This window comes from Seriola aureovittata, chromosome 1 (assembly GCF_021018895.1).
Source record: "Seriola aureovittata isolate HTS-2021-v1 ecotype China chromosome 1, ASM2101889v1, whole genome shotgun sequence".
NCBI lineage: Eukaryota > Metazoa > Chordata > Actinopteri > Carangiformes > Carangidae > Seriola > Seriola aureovittata.
The window spans coordinates 31,800,615-31,825,656 of record NC_079364.1 but is presented as its reverse complement, the minus strand read 5'-3'; the positions used below and the strand labels follow the sequence as shown (position 1 = coordinate 31,825,656).

The 25,042-nt window shown below is 39.9% G+C and overlaps 1 protein-coding gene across 2 annotated transcripts in view; it reads right to left on the bottom strand.

Annotated features, from left to right (window-relative positions):
- The window catches only part of arnt2 (aryl-hydrocarbon receptor nuclear translocator 2), a 64,532-nt gene extending 48,736 nt beyond the window's left edge, over positions 1–15,796 (bottom strand). Inside the window, exons 1-5 of one of the 2 annotated variants that reach the window (XM_056374007.1) lie at positions 15,687–15,796; positions 11,304–11,351; positions 9,337–9,384; positions 7,839–8,052; positions 7,289–7,502 (exon numbers count right to left, since the gene is read on the bottom strand). In XM_056374007.1, coding sequence (XP_056229982.1) covers positions 7,289–7,502; positions 7,839–8,052; positions 9,337–9,384; positions 11,304–11,351; positions 15,687–15,796 — 634 coding nt within the window. The remainder of the gene's footprint in view (positions 1–7,288; positions 7,503–7,838; positions 8,053–9,336; positions 9,385–11,303; positions 11,352–15,686) is intronic. The other variant, XM_056374018.1, reaches the window with a different exon arrangement.
- Between the last annotated feature and the right edge of the window lie 9,246 nt (positions 15,797–25,042).

The following is a 25,042-nucleotide window of genomic DNA, read 5'->3' as shown; positions in this document are numbered from 1 at the left end:
AGATGAAAAGAGAAATTCCTGTGAAGGGCCGAAGAAACAGCTGATCTCCAGAGCCGCCAGAATAAAGCTACTGAGGTCTTAACAACAGACAGTTCAGAATGAGCCTCAAAGTCTGGATTTGGTGTTCAATTTTTAAAACTGTCAATATTTCTTTATGGAGGTGGTGACAGTGAAACTTAATTAATAATAATCCATAATCATTTCGTAGCTGGGACTTCTTGTGAATTCAATCAGAGCAATCCAAAGAACCTTACAGAGGAACAGCAGTAATAAGACGTTAGAAACACATTAAGATTGCCTAGGGTTCAGAAAAACTGCTATGAGGATCCCTGAGCATCTTTGTATCCTTGATCACATGTTAAGAGTAGTTTGGGTTGGGGTTTATATTTAGGTTGAGTTTGTGCAGGATGTAGAATTAAAAAAAAAAGTGAGCAGCTTGACTTTGGTGCTATAACCTGCACAATCAGTCTCCATCATCAGTAAAACTGGACTGATACTTTCCAGATGGAAAAGGAATTCTCAGCATCTCACAAATATGAAGCTGAAGAGAACTTCACATGCAAACGCACAACCGTGATCAAGCAGATGCAGATAGAGGAAAGAGGGCTAATGACCATGGTAAACACGTAACAGACCAGATTACATCATCGACAATTTGTCCAAAGAACACAGGAAACAAACACGGTCTTTTCACTCAAGATATTTTCTACCTACATGACTCTGCATGCTAGGCATTAAAAGGTTTTTCTCCTTTATATGTTTAAGTATGTCAAAGTAAATCTAGCAACAAGTTGGCAACACTGCCTATAAACACGATCTGATGACGTAAACACTGGATGTCCCAGTTTATTTTGAAAAAGAAATGGTCAAGTGGGGAAATTTCAACACTCAGCAGGTCCACCAATGTGCAACTGGTGGAGTGGTATCACACGTCATTCAGCTCGCTAATGGCGTAACTTAATCACTCAGTCAGCGACGTTCATGTTTGTGTTATCTGTTTAAGTGGAAGGAGTAAAAGAGGACGTACAGCAAAATTTATGTGATGATGCTCTCTGAAGCTCCCACTGGCACAGTTCTACAAGGCTTTGGAAAAGTCCAGATTTCGCAATGCCAAAATGATACTCACTTTATTTGGCTCTACATACATATGTGAGAAAACATTTACTTTTATAAAACCAAACAAGAGCAGACTGAGGTCCAAAACAACTGAGTCACTTCCATCATGTACTTCCAATTTCCACTTTAAGATTTAAACCTGACGTGAAAGCAACTCCTCAGTCCAAAGCCCAGCATCACTAGTAGGAGTGATATTTTTAGGTGAGTTAACTTTAAAGGAGCTATTTGTAAGTTTTGCTATTGCTACACAGCCAGCGTTAGCATTAACAGAAGTTTACGTACCAGTCTAGAAAAAATGTGGTGGCTCTAGAGGTGGAAAGCAACCTTCTTGTTTTGCTTCTATTTCTATCACCTTTACTGGAGTTAGCATGCTAACCAGCTAGCTCCTGTCCGACCAGGCCGTCTTGTCACTTTCCAATTCCAAGTCACTGTAGCGTCCAGGCTACTCTGAAAAAGTAGCACTGCTCAGAGGATGTATTGTAACCTCATCTAGTAAATGCAAATGTCTTGGCAAGACTGTTATGTTAACAGCTGTTAATGCTAACGTTGGCTATGTGGCAATAGCAAAACATCCAAATAAATTCATTCAAGAAGTAATTGTGAGATGTGATGGATTCATAGAGACATACATGTATGAGCCAAAGTATTCAGAAGAGGAAATACCATGGAAAAGTGCAGAGAGGGAAGACTGAGGGTGACAGCTGACACTAACGTTACCCTATCAACTGATAGAGACATTGATCACCCCAAACAGATTGGTGGTGCAAACTGAGGTCGGTGCTCAGCAATGAATGGGACGTGCCGGGCTCAGTTTCACCTCTCTGTCTGTCCATCAGTGCAACAGTCTGGCTCACTGACGTTGGTTTAATAGCTTTTGGACGACAATGGTGCGCTATGGTTCAGAGGAATAAGCTAAATCAGGTCCTGGATGCACAGCCAGTACTTGTTTATAAAACCCTTCATGGGATTTGTTGACAATGAATACATCTACAAAATCACCAGCCTTAGCCTTACAGATAGAGACAGGGATGTCTGTAAAAATAAATAGTTCTACCACCCTAATTTTTTTTTCTTTTCTTTGTTTTCTGGCCTGTACATGCAACCGACCTCTATCTGTTCGTGCTGACCACTCTGCCATCATTTGAATACCAGATTTTATATGACAATTAACAGCAAACCCAGTGAAACAAGATCCAAATAAAGTTTATTTTCTGTTTTACTTATTTTGCTCGCACACCCTCGCTTGTGTGCTTGATCCAGCTCTCATGGGAACATGGAAACGGATCATGTCTTCTGCTCGTGCAGAGTGTGAGCAGTTCTGCAGTAAATTATGGCAAGCAGGACGGGACTTCAGATGACACAACACTGCTATATAACCTAAGATTCCCTCCTCTGCATGGCTTCACACCCCAACGGGAGCATTTAAGAGTGTTTTGCCTAATTTTGCTGACTTGCTGTTTCGGTAATTTATGAGATTGATGTAGTGATGTGACATATGATCAGGAGTCTGCACAGGATGCCCTTCCTGTGTCTGACTTCCTGCCAGGGTGGATCAGATCTGTGCAACTGGATGTGGCCTATGTCTAAAATAGGCTAAGGGTGTATTTGTGACTGCGGTGCGTGTGGTAGAATCAAAGGTATCATCTAAAGTGGCTGCCATTAGCGCTGGTCCCTGCCCATGTGTTTTTGTTTTACTGTACATGAAAGCAATGTTGTTTTTACACAGGGGAATGAACAACCCTTCAACTCAGAGTGGTGATAACATTCTTGGCTTTAGAGGTGTTGGTAGGCATATCCTAACCTTTGGACAGAGTCAGGCTGTTTCCCCCTGAAAGAGTTGCTAAGCCACAAAATAATGTCATCAAAGCTTTTTCCCCTGAACTGAGAACAGGGCCTGCTTCAGAACATTATAAACAAATATTAAATACTAAAATACTAGCTAAGGGAATGCACAGACCACCACACCATTCATGCCCTCAAAAGATTCCAAAACAGTAAGTCACTTATTATTTCCACAGTGAATTACAGACAGCAACACCTGGTATGCAGGAAACAATCACTTGTTCCACTTCTTGCTCATTTATGTTGTTCAGTCCTTCCATACCAGGACGCTGGAAAAACACACAGTCCCTGAACAGGCACAACAAAGTTCAGAAAGTGAGCAGCAGCAGAAGAAGCAGAGAGCCTCCAGAACATGCTGCTTTGGTTCCACTGAATGAAACTTAACTCTGAGAAGTGCTGGGACTTCAAAGGCTTCATCAAGGGCTTGTGTATGGTTGCATGCTCATGAGTGTATTTTCATCTCTCACAGCTCTACATGGAGATTACTGTGTTATGTGGATTTCACGGCCCTGCTTGGTACTCAGTGAGGTTCAGAGGGGCCTCTGGGGTCAGATGGACAGACTGACAGACAAATACAAACACAGACGCTCCACTGAGATACTGTGGAGACTCCAGAGCAGCACGGAGAGGAAGAGATTAACAAGACAGTGTTGCCCCCTAGTGAGCACAATGAGCATGTCTCACAATTTCACATTTTACATGCCCCAGTGCATCTAGAATTATCACGTAACATGAAAGATATGGAGAAGGAGAGAGAGTCACATGATAACAAGACTGTATCTTCAATTTTCCAAAATGCAGCTTATTAACATCCTTTCTTAGAGCAGGTCATTTATTTTACATTTTTAAAATCACCTACATTTTTTTTTTAGCCAAGCTGCTAAATCATTAACAAACATTGGCTTTTTATTTTACTTTTAACAAAGCAAGCTGCACTTAATTGTACAATTTGCCAGATTAAACACATTTGCAAGGACATACACCACTCTGATATACCACCATGAACCTGACATCAAACTGTCTCCGAACTGAACAGAAAGTTTAACCGAGAGCAGAGAGGTGGACACATGATATTTTCATGGACTTTAATAAGACTGCTTCCTGTCTCATCAGCGAGAAGAAACGTTCCTGTTCACCAGAAATACAAATACACAGCTCGACTGAACATGAAGGACTGTGTGGAGGGAGAGGAGTGGGGAGGATGAGTTGCCATGCTTCAGAGTAAACTGGTGGGGAGGAAAGAACATGGCCAGTGGGCCTGAGTTTGAGATCTAAAGCTACAGAAGATGATACAACTGGTTTCACATGTGGGGCCTGTCCTGACTAATGCTTGTCTGTATATTAAGAATTACCATTTTTTTCTCAGTTACATTTGATTTCAGTATAAGAATCTTGACGTACACTGGTTAAACTGAGACATGAGCGTAACGGTTTTATTTGTCTCATGAGGCCTCTGATTGGCCTGTCATCATCATACAAAAGATACAAAATGCTCTGCTGCACTTAAAACTCCAGTGCAGGTATAAGAAACATACATAAGTGATAACGTTGCGGCATGAAACGACACTGCAGTGCATGAGCAGATAAGACAGAGCAGCAGCGAGTTATTCACACCATCAGGGGGAAAGTGAGAAATCTCCACAATCTGTTGTATTGTCATTTATTCCCATTCATGCTGCTCAGAGGACTCAGCACCTCTTCCGGCAGCAGCGTCTCTCCCTCTCCTCTCAAGCAGGTGTGTGAGTGAGTTACTATGGTCGCACACAAGGTTACTATGGATGCTCTGTGTCTCGCTTGGAGACTCTCTTATGATTCACAATACCAAGTTTTTAGGTTCGGTTGGGTTGAATGTAATTGTACCTAATCACTAATTATGTCAACACACTCTAATCTCTCTCAAATCAATCTGTTAAATCTCACTTCAAACAAGAGGAAGCCTCAGAGCCACTCCTTCATGAAGAAATATAATTATATATGTTAAATCAGCTTTCTGTGCACACAGGACAGAGTCTGATCATCAGAGCACAGTTTGTCTGCATTAAAATAGTTTTTGATTTGAGATAATGTCGGTTAAATGATCTGCTGTGGAAGTTACGATTATTCATTCCTGTATAACATTACAACTACAGCAGCTAGTGGAGCTACGAGAACAGCTGCCACTACAAAAAAATAAACAGGTGGCATTAGATGGTTGTTCCATTCATCCAGAGTGTTTGTACTTTGTTACAGTTGTTAGACTTTGAAAATGACCATGAGTGTTGAGAATAACAACCATCAGGTTTAACATTGTTTAACCAGGTTTCATTATCCGGATCATACTGTGATGTGAGGCGGTTTCATTTATATTAATTGTTTGTCCTTGTTTGACCTTAAAGACGGTATAGTAGCCTGCAACCTACTACCATTTTAGATACATAACGTTTTTAATGAATATAATTTCAAATATGAAACAGCTACTCTTTTAATAATCACTTCCTGTCCCGGTCTACCGCTTATAAACTGTTCTTGACGCATCATTGGTTTTCTTATCGATATCTAGACTTGTGCAGGTGACTGTTTCTTGACATAATCCAACATTTTAGGTGGTGTACCACTGTTGCCCCTGTCCAACGCAACTATATAGGCCAGTTGTTTTCAAAGTCAGACACAGTGGGTGTGGGTTCACACATGTTCAATACAGGGCAATTACGTGTGTATGAATCAAGGACTAGAGGAGAGTCAGTGTTCTGATCAGGCAGATAACATTGACAGTGCGACATGAAAGAGGAAGAAAGAAATGAAACCTCCAGCTGTTCTCTGTCTTCAGCACCTCCGTAAAACACTTTAAAAAAAGACTTAACATTACCACCTTCATGAAGGTGGCAATGTTACAGACTGAAGGCTCCTGTGTGATTTAATCAGCTGCCTGTGGATCATGTTTCACTAAACATCAGAGAGGGAAATATTTTGACTCATCAAGCATTAAATACAAGGTGGAGGGTCACTTCACAGCAGTGTGAATGAACATTTGTTCAAATGGGTGCTGACACCAAAAACTGCTTTAAAACTCTGCCAGCGAGGGTAACCCTACACAGTGCATCATGGGAAAACTAGTCTGCTCTGCTTTTGCAACTTATTTCAACTTCAACAGCTTCAACCACAAAAGAGTTGAGCTCCCACCATGAAATGAATGACAATATGTGGCTACAACTGAGTCACAGTTTATGGTTAAGTGATAAGAGTTTCACATTTTACTTAACACCAATTAAATTAGAATTTGCTGTCTGTAGTTTTGACAGTAGCAGATCCTTTTCACAGCAAACATTTTAGTATGTCCAAGCAGGAAAAGTACAGATGAAACATTAACGTTAAATACGACTGCATTCCTTTGAAGTGAACTAGTTCCAGGGTCCTGGCACATTAGCATACTTTACACTGGGACATTTGATGGAACTGAGCCATCATTAATAATAGCTGTTTCAACCTGTGGTTTTCCTGGTGTGGCTTCTAAAAATGTCTGACCTGAAAAAGGTCTATAGAGGGCTGCAGTGAGGAAGGTAGCATCAGTATTACTCTGGTTCCCTTGACAAAAAGCCAATGAAATTTTTTTCCCCTGACTTTTGGATTACTGCAGAAAATAAGCTCTGTGATGAACAAAAGCTTGTGATACTTGCACGTTTTTTACAGCACAATTATCTTCACGAATGAACACCTCTTAATGATGTTTGAAGCTTAAATACAATCAGCAGAAGTAAAAAGCTAATGTTAGGCTATAAACCAACTACACCACAGTCACATGACTTCCACGTCACCGCCACTGAAGTTCAACTTGTACTTTGACTCAGCTCTGACCTCTTCTACAAAAGCTTTTCCTCTCACACAGTTACAGACGGTTTGTATAAACACAACGAGGCTGTAAAGGTGGACTGGTGAGTAGATGGGTTTTCATGTTCAACGTGATGATGTTTAACATCCCTGACAACCTCTGTAGTCTTATTTAGACACTTGTTAGCAACCGATCTTTTTGAACAGACCTAAAAGCTTCAAGAAATCAGGGCTCTGGTATTTACTGACGTATTTATGTAGTAGAATAAAAGGTGAAAATGTCTTGAGCTTGTGTTAACCAAAGACGAACAGACTGCTGAACAATCACCTGAACCTGGCATAGACATACAATAGGCGACTCCCTGTATATATGTACTGTATATGGTAACACCAGATTTTTTTTGGTATTTTTTGTTTTAAAAGTGAGGACATTTGCGGTGTAAATGGTCCTTTTGTAAACAAATCACTATCAGAAGCAATAAAAAGTAAAGTGTTCAGCTGAAAGAGAAGGCAGCTCTTTCTTTACCTGTCATGGAGTTTTCTGAGGTGCTGAGCTGTTCCCTCAGCTTGTCCACATCGTCGGGGTGGACCTGTTCATACAGAGTGCTGCCAAACCACTCTGACTGGGGATGGTTCAGCACCGGCGTCACCGAGTCCGACACGTAGATCACCCGGCCTGTTTCCGCAGCAACCACAAATAGGAAGCCGTCGGCCGCCTCCAGAATCAGATGTTTCAGTTCCTACAGGGAGCAGAAAGGCACATAGGGTACATCAGGACACGGCCCTGGGAGGTGGTCTCTGTTATAATCAATTGAAGCCAACTCAGATTTATATACAGTCTATGTTTGTATTATATTCATCAATTAAGTCATTTTTAACAAAATACAAAATATTGTTTTGTTTCACTTCATGTTTAAAGGGCTATATCTACCACACAGTTGTTTCTATACCGATGCAATCCTTCTTTAATTTAGTATCCATCATTTTAGAAATGTGTTTTGCTTTTGTTATTATTTGTAAGTATTTTTATTAAATGTCCTCTATGACAAAGCTCTGGGTTTGTGACAGTACAGTACCTGCTCAGTGAGGAAGGAGGGCTTATAGGCCCCGTCAGTGGACGTGTTGCCGGTGCCCCTCATGGATTTCATATGGGACACAGCCATACGCAGGATGGTCAGCTTATCAGGTTTCCGGGCGAGGGCGCTGCAGGTGGGGACCATGTCTGAAAGCTCAGTGATGTACTGGGTCATTTTGTTGCGTCGGCGTCGCTCAATCTCACTGTGGTTCTCTCTGCAACAGAGAGCGGAGCAATCAGACACCTGTCGAGGGTTCAGACTGCAAACCACTAACCAGCTTTGTCTGGACAAGCGATCAACAGCTATGATGCATCTCATTATCATTTCTCTCCAATACTATAATGACCATAATTCATAGCAGGTTTTTGTCAGTGTCCGCAACCTGTGATGTGTTTTAGTCTAAACTGAAAAGGGAGGATTTCACCATTACATCTCATTCTTTACAAGGGACAGTACATTGTCTGAAATCTTTAATCATCAACATTGGAAAAACAAGTGAATGAAATTGCATGTCAGATAAATGGAAATACATCAAAAGCAGAAAATGTGTTTCTCCTCAAATATTAAAATTATCAAGGAGAAATATCCAAACACTCTCCTAGTTGTTAGCAGCTCCATCAGGCAGGATGCAGCAGGTTCAGCTGCAGGTTTCACAGCTGTCGTTTTCTGTGTCAACACAGATTTCTCCTGTGCCTTGCTCAATTCCCCTGACACATCATACCACAACAACATCATCGAGTGTGTTTAGCTGACTCAAACAACCTCACTGTACCTATTTTGGGAAGTGGGCCATTCCTAAAGGACTGCCATGTAATTGGTTGGAAATAGCTGCATTTCTGTGATGTAATAGGTTGTTAGTACATTGTCATTTGTACACCTGTTGACTGAACTACTCCGTCATCACAGGTTTCTGTGGTTGGAGAGGAACTTTCATATTGATCATAAACACTTACTGGCAAAAAGGTTATTTCTAAAAAACCTATATTTATTTTTTGGAATCACTGTAGTGGAAAATTTGTACTTTGTGTGATTGTATTTGAAACTTGTCTTCATATTGTAACGGGACAAGTTAATCCTTTATGCATGCTGAACTGTCCTTGAATGAGGTGAAGGAGTAGTTCTCGTTCTGCATTCTTTCCCCACATATCAGGTTTTGACACCTGAGAACTTCCAGCTACCTGCTTGTACACCCTGAAACCACCAGCTGCCAGCCAGGGGAGGATACTCCCACATCTTTCTTTGCTGTAGTATAAGAAACCGGATTATTCTTTTTTTTTGAGTCTCTCACTTTGTCCTGAGCCCAATTGCAAATGCTATGTTGAATAAAAACCACAAAGACAGGCATGAGTCTTTATCTTTTTTCAAGATTTCCACAACAATCACTTGTCAGTATTTCTCTTTGTATGGATCAGAACAGGTGTGACGTGTGCAGGTTGTACAGCCTGTTGGTCCCTGAGTCAATGGAAAATCCTCTGTGGCCCCAGCTGGCTAGGCCTACCTGGCGTATCTCTCCTTATCTCCACCAGGAATCTGATCATCATCATACCTGCAGAAAAGAGAGGACACAGCATGTGAAGCCATGTACATATATATACAGATGAAAAGCATCACAGAACAGCTTCAACCTCCACATTCTTCACACGCAATGGTTGTCACATATTCATGAATGCATGACAGTCGATGGTTCAAAGTGTGATGGTAACAAAATGAGCAAAACGGTACAAAACAGGCTGGTGTCAATGATAAAGTGCTCTGTTCTACTCTGAGTGAAGACATGATTCACAACGATGCTTTTCTTACACTCTTGGTTTTATTTTCAGAGTTGTGGTCTTGATATATATTCATATATATTATATGAACTCACAAACTTAACTGACATCTGTGGACCAGGTGACTTCACTACACTCAGCTTTACAATGGTAAAGTGAGTGAGGCAACAACAAACACTCAGGTATATCCCTATTTCACACTGAAATAGACAATTACAACATAATGGACATTTGTTGACCCAGGTAGATAAGTTGGTTTATATACCTGAGTTAAAAAAATCAGGTTTGTGTACAACCTGTCTGATTGTCTGACTGTGGACGCAAAAAGAAATTTGAATATCATGAGCACCTGAATACCTGTAAAACTGTAAAACCTAACCTTTACTGAATATGTTATGTTTGTAAATTTCAAATTGAAATGTTTTATTTTGAAAACTGATTTTCTTTTAAATTTCAATCAAATCATTTGCCTTCACAAATTCAGGTAGAAAATTCAAGTGCAAAATGAGCCTAAAACTATTAAGTTGCTCAAATTCAATCAAAAATCTGAAAAAAAAATAGCTTACTAAAATTGGACTGCTTCGATTCAGACACCCAAACAATTGTGACAGGACTGAACTATGACTGCAGTAGTCCAGATGTCCAAGTTAGAATTATGTGTCTTTTGGTGTCTGGATTTAATCAAAATCCAATCAGACTTTGAGCAGTTAAAGTTATTTTTAAATATTGGACACTAAAATGTTCTGGAGTTTTCACACTGTTACTGTACAGAAGAGTCCTGTTGTGTCTGAACTTGTGCGTCTCAGATGTCTTCATACCTTTCTGATGTTACATCCCTTAAAATGCACCGCAGCCCCTTCCCCTAAAAACCCCTAAAATACTCTGGACTGTGTGAATTCTTCCTTCTTTTACAATTCAGTCTCCATGCAGCTGCGTGTCACTGTATATCACATACTGAGCAGCAGGGTGAAATAATGCCCCTGGCTATTGGAGACAGCAGTGAATGATCTATTTCAAGGGGATATGATATGTACAAAGTGTATGTACAGTGTAAACACAAAGCTTCCCTGTAGCCAGATAAATAATACATGTAATGCTGCTGTCCATTATTAAGAGTGCAGTTCCTCCTGTGTTCAGCAGAGAGCAGCTCCTCCTCCAAACCAGTCACCACTCAAATGAGCAGAAACAAATCCACTGCCATGTTGTCAGCTCAGAAATAAAGCACTTACTGTACATCCTACATACGCACACACTCCACAATATGAGAAGGAAGAAAAAGGAAAAACAAGTTGAGATAAATTAAAAGTGAGAGGACAGTTGCGATGTAGTGACAGAGACAGACTCGAGTCTCTCTTTCAAAAACGAAACATAACAAAACATTGAATTGGTGATGGAGGGAAATGTTACAAACATAGGGTATCTGCAGGGTTCTCAAAGACAAATTTGTTAAGACCTTTATAATGCAAGATGAAACTAATCTAAGACCAATTTCACACCAAGGAAAACTGATGCTCCTGTTTGATCGAGCCATGCGCACTAGTATTTACCCACTTTTGAATACAAATAGTGCAATAAAAAATAAAAAAACTAATTTTTCGTACCCGCGGATACCCTGAAACAGGAACTGTGTGATCATTGTGAACTAGTTCTAGACATTTCACAGGGGGTCAGTGCTACCGGCTTTCGTTGTTCTCACCTTGAAAATTTGCTAGGACCCTCTCCGTCTTCATCATCAAAGTCCATTCTGAGAAACAACCACAGAAAACACAGTTACTACTTCTATTAGACTGAGAGCTGACAGTGCTCTCTCACGACTACAGCCCCTGTGTGTTCTGGTAAAACGTGTCTATTACTGTATGTATATTCACAGAGATAGCGGCACACATCAGTTTGGAGCAGTGAAGTCTTTCCTCATTTGGTTCTGCTGCTGCAAAGCGACAAAGTTGTGTTTGCTGACAAATAAACCAACAGACCAAACAACAGACCACAGGCACAGGTGATGAGCCATGTCATTGTCCTACCACGGAAATCACATCACTGTGACACAAGGTTTGAAATCAACCGACTGTGGCCAGAGTACAGATGAAAACAGAACAGCAATTCAGGAGCAGGCATGCATTACACTGAACAGTATTGTATTGTATTGTATTATTTGGCTTTGGAGCATTTTGAGATCATCAAACTTTGCTTAGCAGAACAGTTTCAACGCTGTACAAAGAACATGGCAGTATAACGGTGTTGGGGGGCTGCTGAACTGTACAAATGTTCACACTAATAACGGAATAATATTTAATATAATGGAAACAGAAGAGTGATGGAGATGGAAGACAGAGCATACTTAAAACTTAGCATGCGGGTTTAAGTGTTATCAAGCTGTCCAGGCTTTCTGCCCCAAATACATGACTTGATGTATGTTTTCTTAGAAATACACATCAGGTTGCATTATTATTATGAAGCCACTTGTTGAGAGGTTTATTGAACCCAAGGTTTCCATAACTCCTCCTCATTTTAAATATTCTTAAGAGTTAAAGTATTCTTAAGAGCTCTTCAAAATGAAGAGCAAGAATACAATGTAACAGGGTCTCCTGTGGAAAGGTACCTGCTTTCAATAGTTCTGCCACATATCACAGCAGTGACATCACCACTGCTCCAGCTAAAACAAGTGAACTACGATGACTGCATCACATGCACGGACAGAGCAGACTCCAGAGCAGAGCCGTCTCTCACATCACCAATGTTTCTGAATAAGTCAAATCGGGCTCAGTCGGGCTTTGGATGGAGATACATTAAATACAAGGTCTCATCCTGCACTCAGCTGATACTTTCCCTGTCTGCAGACTTTTGTCATGCACATGTAAACAAGTAAAAATCTGATTAGAAACCCAGTTACATGTATGTTGTATATGAGAGAGAAATCTAGCTTGGAAAATTAGGACTCCTTACTCCCCTAAATCAGCTGACTGAAGAACAGAGACTATACTTACAGTAAGGCCATGTAAAAACACTGCATGATGTTAACAATGGTTGCAAATTCAAGCCTTGCTGGATTTTGCTCATCACTGCGCCCATCACCAAATTATTTCACAACATGAACAAATCCAGGAAACCAAGCCAGCCTGAGTGAATGTTATGCAGAGAGCTCAGGCAGAACACCCTGTCTGCATCAACTCTGTCCACACATACGGAGACATGTACATATACACACTCAGCTGAATAAATAAATCAACAATGGAATAGACATGAGCAGTCCCTGGTGCCTCCCTGTGCCAGGTTTATTTGCCATGCTGCCTACATGCAGGTCTGTATTATTTATTCATGTTTATGTAGGCCTATTGCCTGTGCATGGGTTAAGTGCATTGCTTTGGCCCCTGGTTTACAAGGTACTTAGCTCATGTACAGCACCCCCCATACACACAAACACACATACCAAGTCTAAAGCAGCCCCATGTTTTTCCACTGCATTCTTTTATTGTTCTTTCCACACAAATGCAGAATTGAAATTGATTTTTTAAGCTCTGCTTCCAAACTGAAACACCAACACAAAAGACAAAGGGTTGCATCACTTAGTTTACTTTCTTTTTCCACCGGCGAGCAGAGGAAAAGTGCATTAACAACACTTCTTCATAAGATGAGCAGCTGAAAACATCCCCACTGATTTTATCATCTTAAAAGACAGAAATCGTTGGGCTCTGCTCCTGTTGCTTGTTCTTTGTCCTTTACAGTTGTAAAGTAAATATCTTTGAGTTTGTCCTGTTGGCAGGACTGAAGATGTAACCTTGGACTCTGGAAAATTGTGACAGGGATTTATGTTTAATTGACTAAATTAATCAGTTAATCCAAAATAGTTAGATGATAAAATAATGAAAATAATCATTAGTTTCATTATTCCATATTAATCTATATGTTATGTGATTGTCCAGAACTTCATGTGGACTGGCAGGTATCGCATTCCACACGGTTGGGGTCTGACCTAAATCCCCCGACAGCCAAAAACCTGGCTGATGGACTTGATGCAGTTACTGCAACTTGAAAATTCAGGTGTGATTTAAAAGCCCCCACTGAAGATTTTATGCTGAAGTCCACAAAGAGACGAATAGAAATACACATCTTTAAACCTATATGCAAGCATTGAAAAAAGCAGTTAATACAAAAGGACTTTGTGCAGTGCAGTTTAAAGGTTCATTTTAACATATAGACCTGCAGAAAATAGATAATGTTTTTATTTCTTGTTTTCTTTTCTAACGTCCATCATGACTTCACATTTTTGTTGTAGCTCTGTATCAGCGTTTTAAATGTCACCTTTTGGTCTTTTAACAAAAACCAAAGAACAAAGATGTTACACTACAAAGAAAGACTTTTCATTGTAAATCACTATCACAAGCATGCAATGGCCAAATCTGGGGTTCATCCTGCATACTAAATGCACTTTTCTAGTCAAAATGTGCACTAACATGCCAAATATTATGTTGAGTAATGTCGGAAAGACACATAACACTAAAAAGACAGTACAAGATGTATGAAACTGTAAACTGATCTAAATAGACACTTTGAGGAAAAATGGTATTGTCAGAATGTAGGCATGATCCCGAGAAACGAACAACAGGAATCCAACAACGATCACTGGCAGCAACAGCAGTCCCAAAGTGTCCACAGCTGACCAGTGTAAGGACTGAATGATGGAGGAAAAAGGAAGGAGAGAGAAAGAGAGACAGAGAGAGAGAGAGACTGATTTCATATTGATTAACATTTAACGTCTGTAATACTTCTGTACAGGATTTCACCTGCACTAGACAGTTAATGCTAGACAATAAAAGGAAAGATGTCGAGAGACAGAAGAGCCTCACATTAAACCATCACCACCTGTACACATACGCATGGTATGAGACTAATATTTTCTAAATATTGCTCGGAGTGACTTTGTTTACGGGGACGAAATGCAATACTTTCATTGTTGTTAGCACTATTTCTTTTTATGAGAAGAACAAGCATGACTTAATTTAATGTATTAAACAAACAGACAGTTTCCATCATGAATGGGTTCTTCAGGTACAAAAAAATACATGTATATAGAGTTTTAACTCCCAAACGATGCATGATGGGATGTTTGTAAATGTGCTAATTTTGTTTCTTTAAAAATTGAACGATAGTAGTATTTAAAAACGACTAACTGTAAGACCTCAGGTTAGAACAACTCATGTTTATAAGTTCAAAAGTCTGAAAATGAAAACTAGAATTTGAATTAATTTGAAATCAACAAAACTTAATATTTACATGAAGTTACTGGGAAGGATCAGTCATGTTTGATGTTTTACAGTGTATTTTTGTGGTGGTACCACCAGTCTGATTACTGAATAAAAGAACACTGGCAGATCGTTAATAACCTGAGCCAGATGCCTGTGATCTGACATTAGTGTCTACAAAGCTCATAAAAGCTCATTCCCAAGAACCAGAATTTAGGACCTGATGATTTTGGAACATCCTGAACAGACAGGTGAGAGGTTACACAGAGCACAGCAAAGGGATGTTTCTGTTGCCAAATATTTCAGTCACGACAGGATGAAGCAAGAAAATACAACGTATACGAGCCCAATAACTGCCCGATCAGAGGAAGAACAGATGGTGAAGCTGAAAGCAGGTTGTTGTTCTCTCTTAACAAATACAGCTTCTGGGACATTTCACGCCACCTTCAATACAACCAGGTCACAATACACTCAATGTGAACCACCTTTGATTGGACCTATGACAAGTTTAGTAAAAAATTCAATAAAAATAACCAATCACAACACAGCACACAAGCGGGAATATTTGTGTTTAGCTAAGTATGAAGCTCTCTCGGTGCTTCACACACATCAGGATGATATGAATGACTGACATTTTGTTCCCTGCAATAATATAATAAGGCTGAAAGAAAAAACTGTGGATAAAGTGACAGGTAACCCGAAAACAAAACTGCATCAGCTTCTGGTGACTGTTGGGTGTTATTTTCAGAGCATGCTATGAAGAGTTTTTGAACCCTTGCTGTAGATAATACATTTGTGGTGGGTAGTTTCCACAGCAGGTCAGCAGTGATGATACTCACCCTCCTGATCTCCTCTTGCCCCCGCGGCCTGGCACAGTTCCTCCCATCCTCACCTGGCCAGCACCAACTGCTCCCGGCATCCCCACTGTCCCTGGCAACTCACTGCCCATCTCTGTAAGATACAACAATAACAGTAAACCAACACAGGGTTAGCAGTAGTATCTGTGTAGTATTTATATATTCTGTACAGTTTCACATTGTTTTGTTTTCAGTCTTTGTGCACACGGCTGCCTGTCACAGTTCAGATGCAGGTTTCAACCAGCAGTAACTCTCCAGGCGTGCTTCACCTGACAAATATTGAAATAGATGTAAAAAGACATCAGCTCTGCTCACTTCACTCAGTGATGCTCTCTGTCAGCAAACCGTTACTGACACTGCTGCTGTTGTTTATTACCTCATGCTGCTCTGGTTCACTCACAACTAAGGCTGCACAATTAATCCAAATATAATCAAGTTCGCAATATGGCCGAGTGCAATATCCAAATCACAGGAGCTGAAAAGAAAAAAAAATGCAGGAGCTAAGATTTATTTTTAATAAAGGTAAAATGTTGTGCATTGTTAGCACCAGAAGCGTTGTGGTGCTACAGAGACACTACGTCTACAAATCATACTCTCCAGACGTAAAGCAACATGTTTGTTTGATACCAACAAAAGTCACATCATCATCATTTTAAAAATTTCTGCGAAAATGAAATGCAGAAACGATCATTTGAACTGAAATTGTGACTCACACCATAATCGCATCTGCCAAAATAATTGCAATATCATTCACAACACCTTAGAAATGTGTTCAAAAAGGCAGGTTTTACATCACCAGTGACAATCAATGATTATATTTAGAGATATCATGATTTACAGTTCTCACTTCTTCAATGAATGGTAAGTTAAATTTTCACATCTTGCACAGTGCAGTTTTGATGAGCTGGTGTTGTCACTCGTTTGCATTCATCTCCTGCCTGCCCACACTGTTGCACATGAACTGGTAGGGCTGGGTAATTAAACAACCTTGATAATTCAAAGTCACTCTAGAATACACCAAGGGGCTAATGTAGCTGTCATGTTTAGGGCCAAAACGAGGGGAAAAAAACAAACGAACCATGTTGGAAATGTAACAAAGATTGATGCGAGAAGGACAATGTAACTCACACAACATATGTGATTCGTAAATGGTTTAGATTTCTACGGCCAAACAAACAGCAGAGTTAACAGCCTTTTCCACTGATAAATAGAGAAAGCCAGAGTCCATAGTTCTGAACTGAAATCACTCATATGGGGTTAATTTTGTCTGTTAATAAAAACACTTAGAAATGTGGAACCACAAAACCAGCCAAAATAAACTGTAATCCAAAAATTGAACTATCATTCAAAAATATGACTAAAAGTTAAAATATGATGTGAAAAGAAGTGGGATTTACATCTAAAATCACAGTTTTTCTCTGCGTTCCTGAGTTTGTCTTTGTGCTTTTCAGTTTTTGTGAGTTTGCTATTTACGCTAATATAATATTAAAAAAAAAAAATGTATTCAAAAATAAAACACACCAAAAACTTACTGGATGGTGAGGCCACAGATCAAAATTGGACAAGAAAAACTAAGCATTGCAAAACAGGTAAAGTGGAGAGCAAAGAAAGAGTCCCTTCAGGGCAGACCATGACAGCTATTGCAGGACAAGTTTGTAAAACAAATGACAGAGAAATTGACTTGCCCCACCGGACAAGTTAAAATTCATTAACAGTCTGCTGAGCATCTAGAGCCGCGGACCGATGGGTTAACGTTACGCTAAAAGCTAACCAGCCTTCACCTCGACTGGCTTCCCTGCAATAAAACCGGACATATCGATATTATCAGCAACCTTGTTTCAAGTGATTAACAGGCACGTCTGGAGGGACTGCGAGCAGCAGAGCTGCCGCTTATGTTTATATAACGTTAATGGGCTCACAGTCATGTTACTAGTAGTTGTCAGTTGTAGAGGACTGGGATTTTCATTACAATTTCGGGAAACTCTGCTGCCTTAACTTACCTTCAAAACAAGTATTTGCTCTCCGGACCTTCTCCACCGTGTGTGTAAGGACTGTTCATGCACCGCTTACACTGCTGATTGGCTGTTACCGTGGCTCTGCTTGTAACCAATCAGATGGTGCTGTGGGTGGGACAATGCTGGCGACAGAGTAGTGACAGCAGACAGAGAGGCGCGGCTGCATCATAGCCAAAATAACCCAGTTTTAAATTGATCTCTTATCGGCTGTCGAATTTTAAAAAAGGCCGATGCCGATATGCGTCAAAATGCTGAATATCGGCGGCGATAATCGGCCCGGCCGATAATCGGTCGATCCCTAAAAATAACCAATCACAACACAGCACACAAGCGGGAATATTTGTGTTTAGCTAAGTATGAAGCTCTCTCGGTGCTTCACACACATCAGGATGATATGAATGACTGACATTTTGTTCCCTGCAATAATATAATAAGGCTGAAAGAAAAAACTGTGGATAAAGTGACAGGTAACCCGAAAACAAAACTGCATCAGCTTCTGGTGACTGTTGGGTGTTATTTTCAGAGCATGCTATGAAGAGTTTTTGAACCCTTGCTGTAGATAATACATTTGTGGTGGGTAGTTTCCACAGCAGGTCAGCAGTGATGATACTCACCCTCCTGATCTCCTCTTGCCCCCGCGGCCTGGCACAGTTCCTCCCATCCTCACCTGGCCAGCACCAACTGCTCCCGGCATCCCCACTGTCCCTGGCAACTCACTGCCCATCTCTGTAAGATACAACAATAACAGTAAACCAACACAGGGTTAGCAGTAGTATCTGTGTAGTATTTATATATTCTGTACAGTTTCACATTGTTTTGTTTTCAGTCTTTGTGCACACGGCTGCCTGTCACAGTTCAGATGCAGGTTTCAACCAGCAGTAACTCTCCAGGCGTGCTTCACCTGACAAATATTGAAATAGATGTAAAAAGACATCAGCTCTGCTCACTTCACTCAGTGATGCTCTCTGTCAGCAAACCGTTACTGACACTGCTGCTGTTGTTTATTACCTCATGCTGCTCTGGTTCACTCACAACTAAGGCTGCACAATTAATCCAAATATAATCAAGTTCGCAATATGGCCGAGTGCAATATCCAAATCACAGGAGCTGAAAAGAAAAAAAAATGCAGGAGCTAAGATTTATTTTTAATAAAGGTAAAATGTTGTGCATTGTTAGCACCAGAAGCGTTGTGGTGCTACAGAGACACTACGTCTACAAATCATACTCTCCAGACGTAAAGCAACATGTTTGTTTGATACCAACAAAAGTCACATCATCATCATTTTAAAAATTTCTGCGAAAATGAAATGCAGAAACGATCATTTGAACTGAAATTGTGACTCACACCATAATCGCATCTGCCAAAATAATTGCAATATCATTCACAACACCTTAGAAATGTGTTCAAAAAGGCAGGTTTTACATCACCAGTGACAATCAATGATTATATTTAGAGATATCATGATTTACAGTTCTCACTTCTTCAATGAATGGTAAGTTAAATTTTCACATCTTGCACAGTGCAGTTTTGATGAGCTGGTGTTGTCACTCGTTTGCATTCATCTCCTGCCTGCCCACACTGTTGCACATGAACTGGTAGGGCTGGGTAATTAAACAACCTTGATAATTCAAAGTCACTCTAGAATACACCAAGGGGCTAATGTAGCTGTCATGTTTAGGGCCAAAACGAGGGGAAAAAAACAAACGAACCATGTTGGAAATGTAACAAAGATTGATGCGAGAAGGACAATGTAACTCACACAACATATGTGATTCGTAAATGGTTTAGATTTCTACGGCCAAACAAACAGCAGAGTTAACAGCCTTTTCCACTGATAAATAGAGAAAGCCAGAGTCCATAGTTCTGAACTGAAATCACTCATATGGGGTTAATTTTGTCTGTTAATAAAAACACTTAGAAATGTGGAACCACAAAACCAGCCAAAATAAACTGTAATCCAAAAATTGAACTATCATTCAAAAATATGACTAAAAGTTAAAATATGATGTGAAAAGAAGTGGGATTTACATCTAAAATCACAGTTTTTCTCTGCGTTCCTGAGTTTGTCTTTGTGCTTTTCAGTTTTTGTGAGTTTGCTATTTACGCTAATATAATATTAAAAAAAAAAAATGTATTCAAAAATAAAACACACCAAAAACTTACTGGATGGTGAGGCCACAGATCAAAATTGGACAAGAAAAACTAAGCATTGCAAAACAGGTAAAGTGGAGAGCAAAGAAAGAGTCCCTTCAGGGCAGACCATGACAGCTATTGCAGGACAAGTTTGTAAAACAAATGACAGAGAAATTGACTTGCCCCACCGGACAAGTTAAAATTCATTAACAAACAAAAAACATACTGTGTGTCTTCATGTTATGTGCCACTCGCTCATGGCTCTGCACACCATGAGGCTGCATATCTTTCCCAAGGTGTGTATAATTAAGGTTGTGAGATAAATACGTAAAATAACTTTGTTATAAATAAAGCTTTGTTGTTTGTGTGTGGAGTGAAGATCTTGTCGCTACTACAAAATCTTTACTCAACAGTGTCAACAGAACAGAAAGGCAACTGAATCCACCAAAGCGTGATACAGGCATCTAGAGAATATTAGTAGTAGGCTTTACATCACCCACGTACACATGTTTATCTCCCAGTTCCATACTACTACAATACTGGGGTGCCGATTCGATATGTATTGCAATTTATACTATTTGATAGTTAGATTTACTGCAATTTTTATTTACTTTTTAACACTAGACCATGGGAAAAAGTACAATCATCCACTTCTAGAGACAATGTATATCATGAGTCATATTTCCAAAAACAATGTTACCACTCAGTTTTTCTGATTTTTATTTCAGTAGCACCATTGCTATAAAATAAAGTACTGTTGTAATTAAGTTAAATACACTACTGTTACAATAAAGTAAAGTACTGTTATTACAAAGTGAATCAAAGCAGAGACACTGGTGCTTTTATTCTGAAGTCCCAAGCTCGTCTTGGGCCCAAAGTGTTGATGTAGTTGCTGTGCACATGAAGCTTCCGGTCAGCAGATGCTCACACAACAAGTTAGCAGTTAGCTGTTTACAGTTAAAGAAAGTTAACCATTACCGTTCAGCGGCGCCGTTAAACATGAGGATTTATTCACTGTGAAAGGGAAACCGGCGACCTCCGGCTGCTGTTTGAACAAAGAGCTCTCTCGTTCACATGCCTATGCTATCAGGCTAACCAGTTCAACCAGCTAACGAGGCTCACCAATTAAAAAATCATAAGAACAAGAATACTTAAGTGAATCAATGTTTTCCCCCATCCTTAGTCACTGTAGTTTGCAGCCTGGACACCAAATTCTATCTGATGATGTTCAAGAAACACACACACACACACATTTTCTTGCACAGGCCTTTTTATCAGCTTTTACTCTGTAATGACGGCGGTAAAATATGTGCTCGCTGTTCCATTCAATCTAAAGCCACTATGCTGTGTGTCATTACAGCTGAGAGGAATTACACTGCTTCCATCTTCCTCTCATATTTCCCTCTCTTTCTCTCTCACCGCCACTGCATTATTTCTCCCCTCGCTCGTCCACAAATCCATTCTATTTGCCTTGCTGTTTTCCCCTCCATCTCTCCACTCTATTCACTCACTCACTCATTCAACCAGATGCAATGGATAGGCCAAACAAACCCTACAGTATGCCCCAGTGCACCGCGTAACTTAGTTAATATTTGATACAGTATGCATTCCCGCCTTCGTCTTCGCTTCCAGAGAAACACACACTCACTCTGCGGTGCGGGGCCTTCTTTCTAAGAAGCACTGTTCCATCATTCATTCATGAAGTGGGTATGAGTAACACATGGCTCTAAACTAGCATAATTTGATGAAGAGACGGCTTCATCCAACAATAAGTGTGGTCATTCAGCCTGGCAGAAACAGCACACACACAGTCTAAAAAATAAGTCAATTGAATGAGAGAGAGGTGCCTCTGGAGGGAAAGTCTACCTCATGTTCGAGGGGCAATACTGGCAACTAGGGCTGCACAATTAATCGAAATATAATTAAAATTGCAATATGGCCAAATGCACCATCCAAATCACATGTTTTTTGATCACGGTAAAGGTGCTACAGAGACGCACCAGCCTACAAATCATATTCTTCAGACATTAAGAAATATGTTTGTATGGTACAAGACCCAACAAAAATCATGCAGAAATGCAGAAAGACCATTCCAACTGAAATCACAATAGCTGCCAAAATAATCACAATATGATTTTTTTTGCATATTCTGCAGCCCTACTGGCAACTTTTATGGAAAGCAGCTAAGTTCTTTCCAAATAAATCGCTAGATTTGTTACTAGGTGCTTTTTTGAAAAAAAAAAAGGGGGTCTGTAAAATCAGTAAATCCTGCAATACAGGCTCTAGGTTGGCAACGCAGCCTGTAAACGCCCCCTGATGATGTAATAGAAACTGTTTGCACCAACTCTTTTTGAAAGAGCAACAGTCAGTGGTGTAACTTCATCACTCAGTCACTGACATTGACATAGTTCTGGCCCTGCTGTTGCATTCCAGCCAAAAAAGTACAATTTCCAAATTCTTCTCACATGTCACTGTGTCAAATAAGAAAAAAAGCACATCTGAATACTAAGTTCTTCTCTGTTTTTCCTGTAAAATGTTAAATATTTTGACATTTGGTTTAGCTGGGGATGTTGTTGCATTTCGTCCACCATCTATTCCGGCCGTTACTTCCTGTCACCTTTCTAATGTCATCTAAACAAGCTCCAAAAACACTAGTCAAATATGATCTCAGATATCTGATTCTGTGCCGGTCACAAGTTACACTCATAAGCCACACGATGGTTCACGTTGTGCACAGAACAGCACAGACACAGCTACACACACACACACACACAACATGTCGTCAGCATGGAAGTTCTTCACTGGGAGTGAAGAGGACAACGCTCATGAGTAGTAATACCTGTGGAGGAACAACCATGAAAACACCTAGACCAACAAACTTAAAACACCATCACCCCGCTGAACATGTCCAATTTCAAGCAGCAGCCAAAGCTAGTGCCACAGAGAGAGAGAGGGTGCCCTCCACTTCACCTATATATTTAATAGTTCATAGCCAATGTTTTATTAGGAATATACAATTGAATTGTCCATTAAAGAAAAGTTATAAAATGTTTGAGTAACTGTCGATTAGTAGTTCTTAGAAAATCACAATCAGCCAAAATCACAATCAGTCAAGGAAATTGCAATCAGTGTCATCTCTAACATTAAGAATTTTTCCAGTTTGACCATGAATCATATAAAAGAGGGCACACCTCTATCTGACAGGTTCAGATACTCACAGTTTGCTGCCAGTACCAAAAAAGCTGCCTCGTGTCACTGTCACTCAGCAAAATGATGGTGAAGTGTTAGCATGGAGCAGCAGAGCCAACAGTCTTCCACTGGTCTATAACTGGATAAGTCGTTTTTTAAAATGCATGGCAAGTGTTTCGGCTTCCTTTTGTGCTGTGTCTTAAAGACACGCAGCTACAGTTGATCACAAGCCTGGTTTTAACTTAGTCACATACATTATTCAGACAGCCAAAAGCTTAAAAGCCCTGAGGTCAAATGCATTAATAAGCCTGTTGGGAGACCAGGGGGGAACTGGTTTACTACTTTCTCCTTTTCAATCACTGCTCTCCCTCAGACAAGGTTATTTCTATTCTCTCTTCCCTGTCATTCTTTCCTCCTGTCTTCCCTCCAGATGTCTTTTCCCCAAACACCAGGTCTATCAAACAGCCTCAGGACGTTTACTTTTCAAAAAGGATAATTAATACGCCAAAAGGAATACACAGAAAAAACACGCCGACATATTCTCTTAGCAGTTTCTCCATGATGTATAAAAAAATGTATTATAAAAAAAAAGTAACCAATTTAATGCAAACTAAAGAACTGGATGCAAAATTAGGAGCATGACACCACTGTATTTTTACTTGTTTAACGATTACTAAGCTGTCTATTTAAACCTCTCTTATGATGTTGTACTTCTGTTTTTTCTTTTTTTTATAATCTATCGGAAATCATTTCATTGTGATTGTTGCAATGTTCAATAATGTCCAAATAAAATAATTCCAAGAAAATGATTTCTCACACATTTGAAGAGTTTTGTCTAATGCGATGCGTAACAAGGGAACACAGCCTAACGACTTGGATCACCAGTTTACATGTTTATATTTACATAAAATTGAACACACATTTGTTCCAGTATGATGCACATCAGAAAATTGTTAATATAGCCCTAAATAATAACACGGACAATATATGAATATCATCTTATATGCACTGTTTGTAATTCTTAATTGCCGTAATTGCAGCCTATTACTAGAGATGCTACTAGATATAGATCTGCATTGCCATTGGCATCAAAACATTTTTCATTTTTGATTTCTATTACAAACTTTGATGAGTAAAAATGCACAAACCTGAACTTGGCCTAAAGAAATATTAAATTGATAAAAACCCTAAATGACCATCACAATTTCCCAGAAGTCAAGGAAATGTTTAACTGACCGACAGTCTCAAAGTCAGAGGGATTCAGAAAAAAGCAGCACATTAAAATGATCAATGTGTTTGTGTGTTAATGTTCTATTGACTGACAAACTGATTCATGTAAAAATCACTTTGAGACAAAGACAACACTATAATTCAAATCAGGAAGATTAATCTGCTCAGAGAAGAAACAAGACTGACTGAGCATTTTCTGCTGGCTTTCACTACCTTTAGTTTTCTCTGTATTTCATGAACCTGAAATCATCTTTTTCCTCTCTAAACACGCAACCCTCATTAGATCATTTCACCTGTCATGTTTCACATGCTCTTACACCAATTGGATCTGGGTGACGACCAGCTGGAGATAATCCTTCAATGACACAGCGTTCCCACAACCCTAGGTATCTGGTCTGAGGTCAACGCACCTAACCTTATTAGCATTCCAGCGGAAACGGTAAGGCTGATCACAGATCAGGCTAACTTTGTCCTCCTCTGGCTACAGCAGCAACAGCAGCAGCAGCATTAGACATTAGTTAATTCTAACTGGGTGTCATCACTGGATAGAGGAGCTGAACGTAGCTCTCACTGCACGCTCCCGCCAAACATCTGAGTGGGTCACTACATTACAACAAACGTAACATGCAGGGGGTAATAATTAAAGCAATAGGTTTGTGCCTGGCCTGGAGGGTTTGGTGCTGCTTCCATAAAACAGAAGACTCTCCTCTGCAGTGACTGACAGAGCACTTTGTCTTTAAACTACAGAAAGAGGCAGGATTATGTTTCGT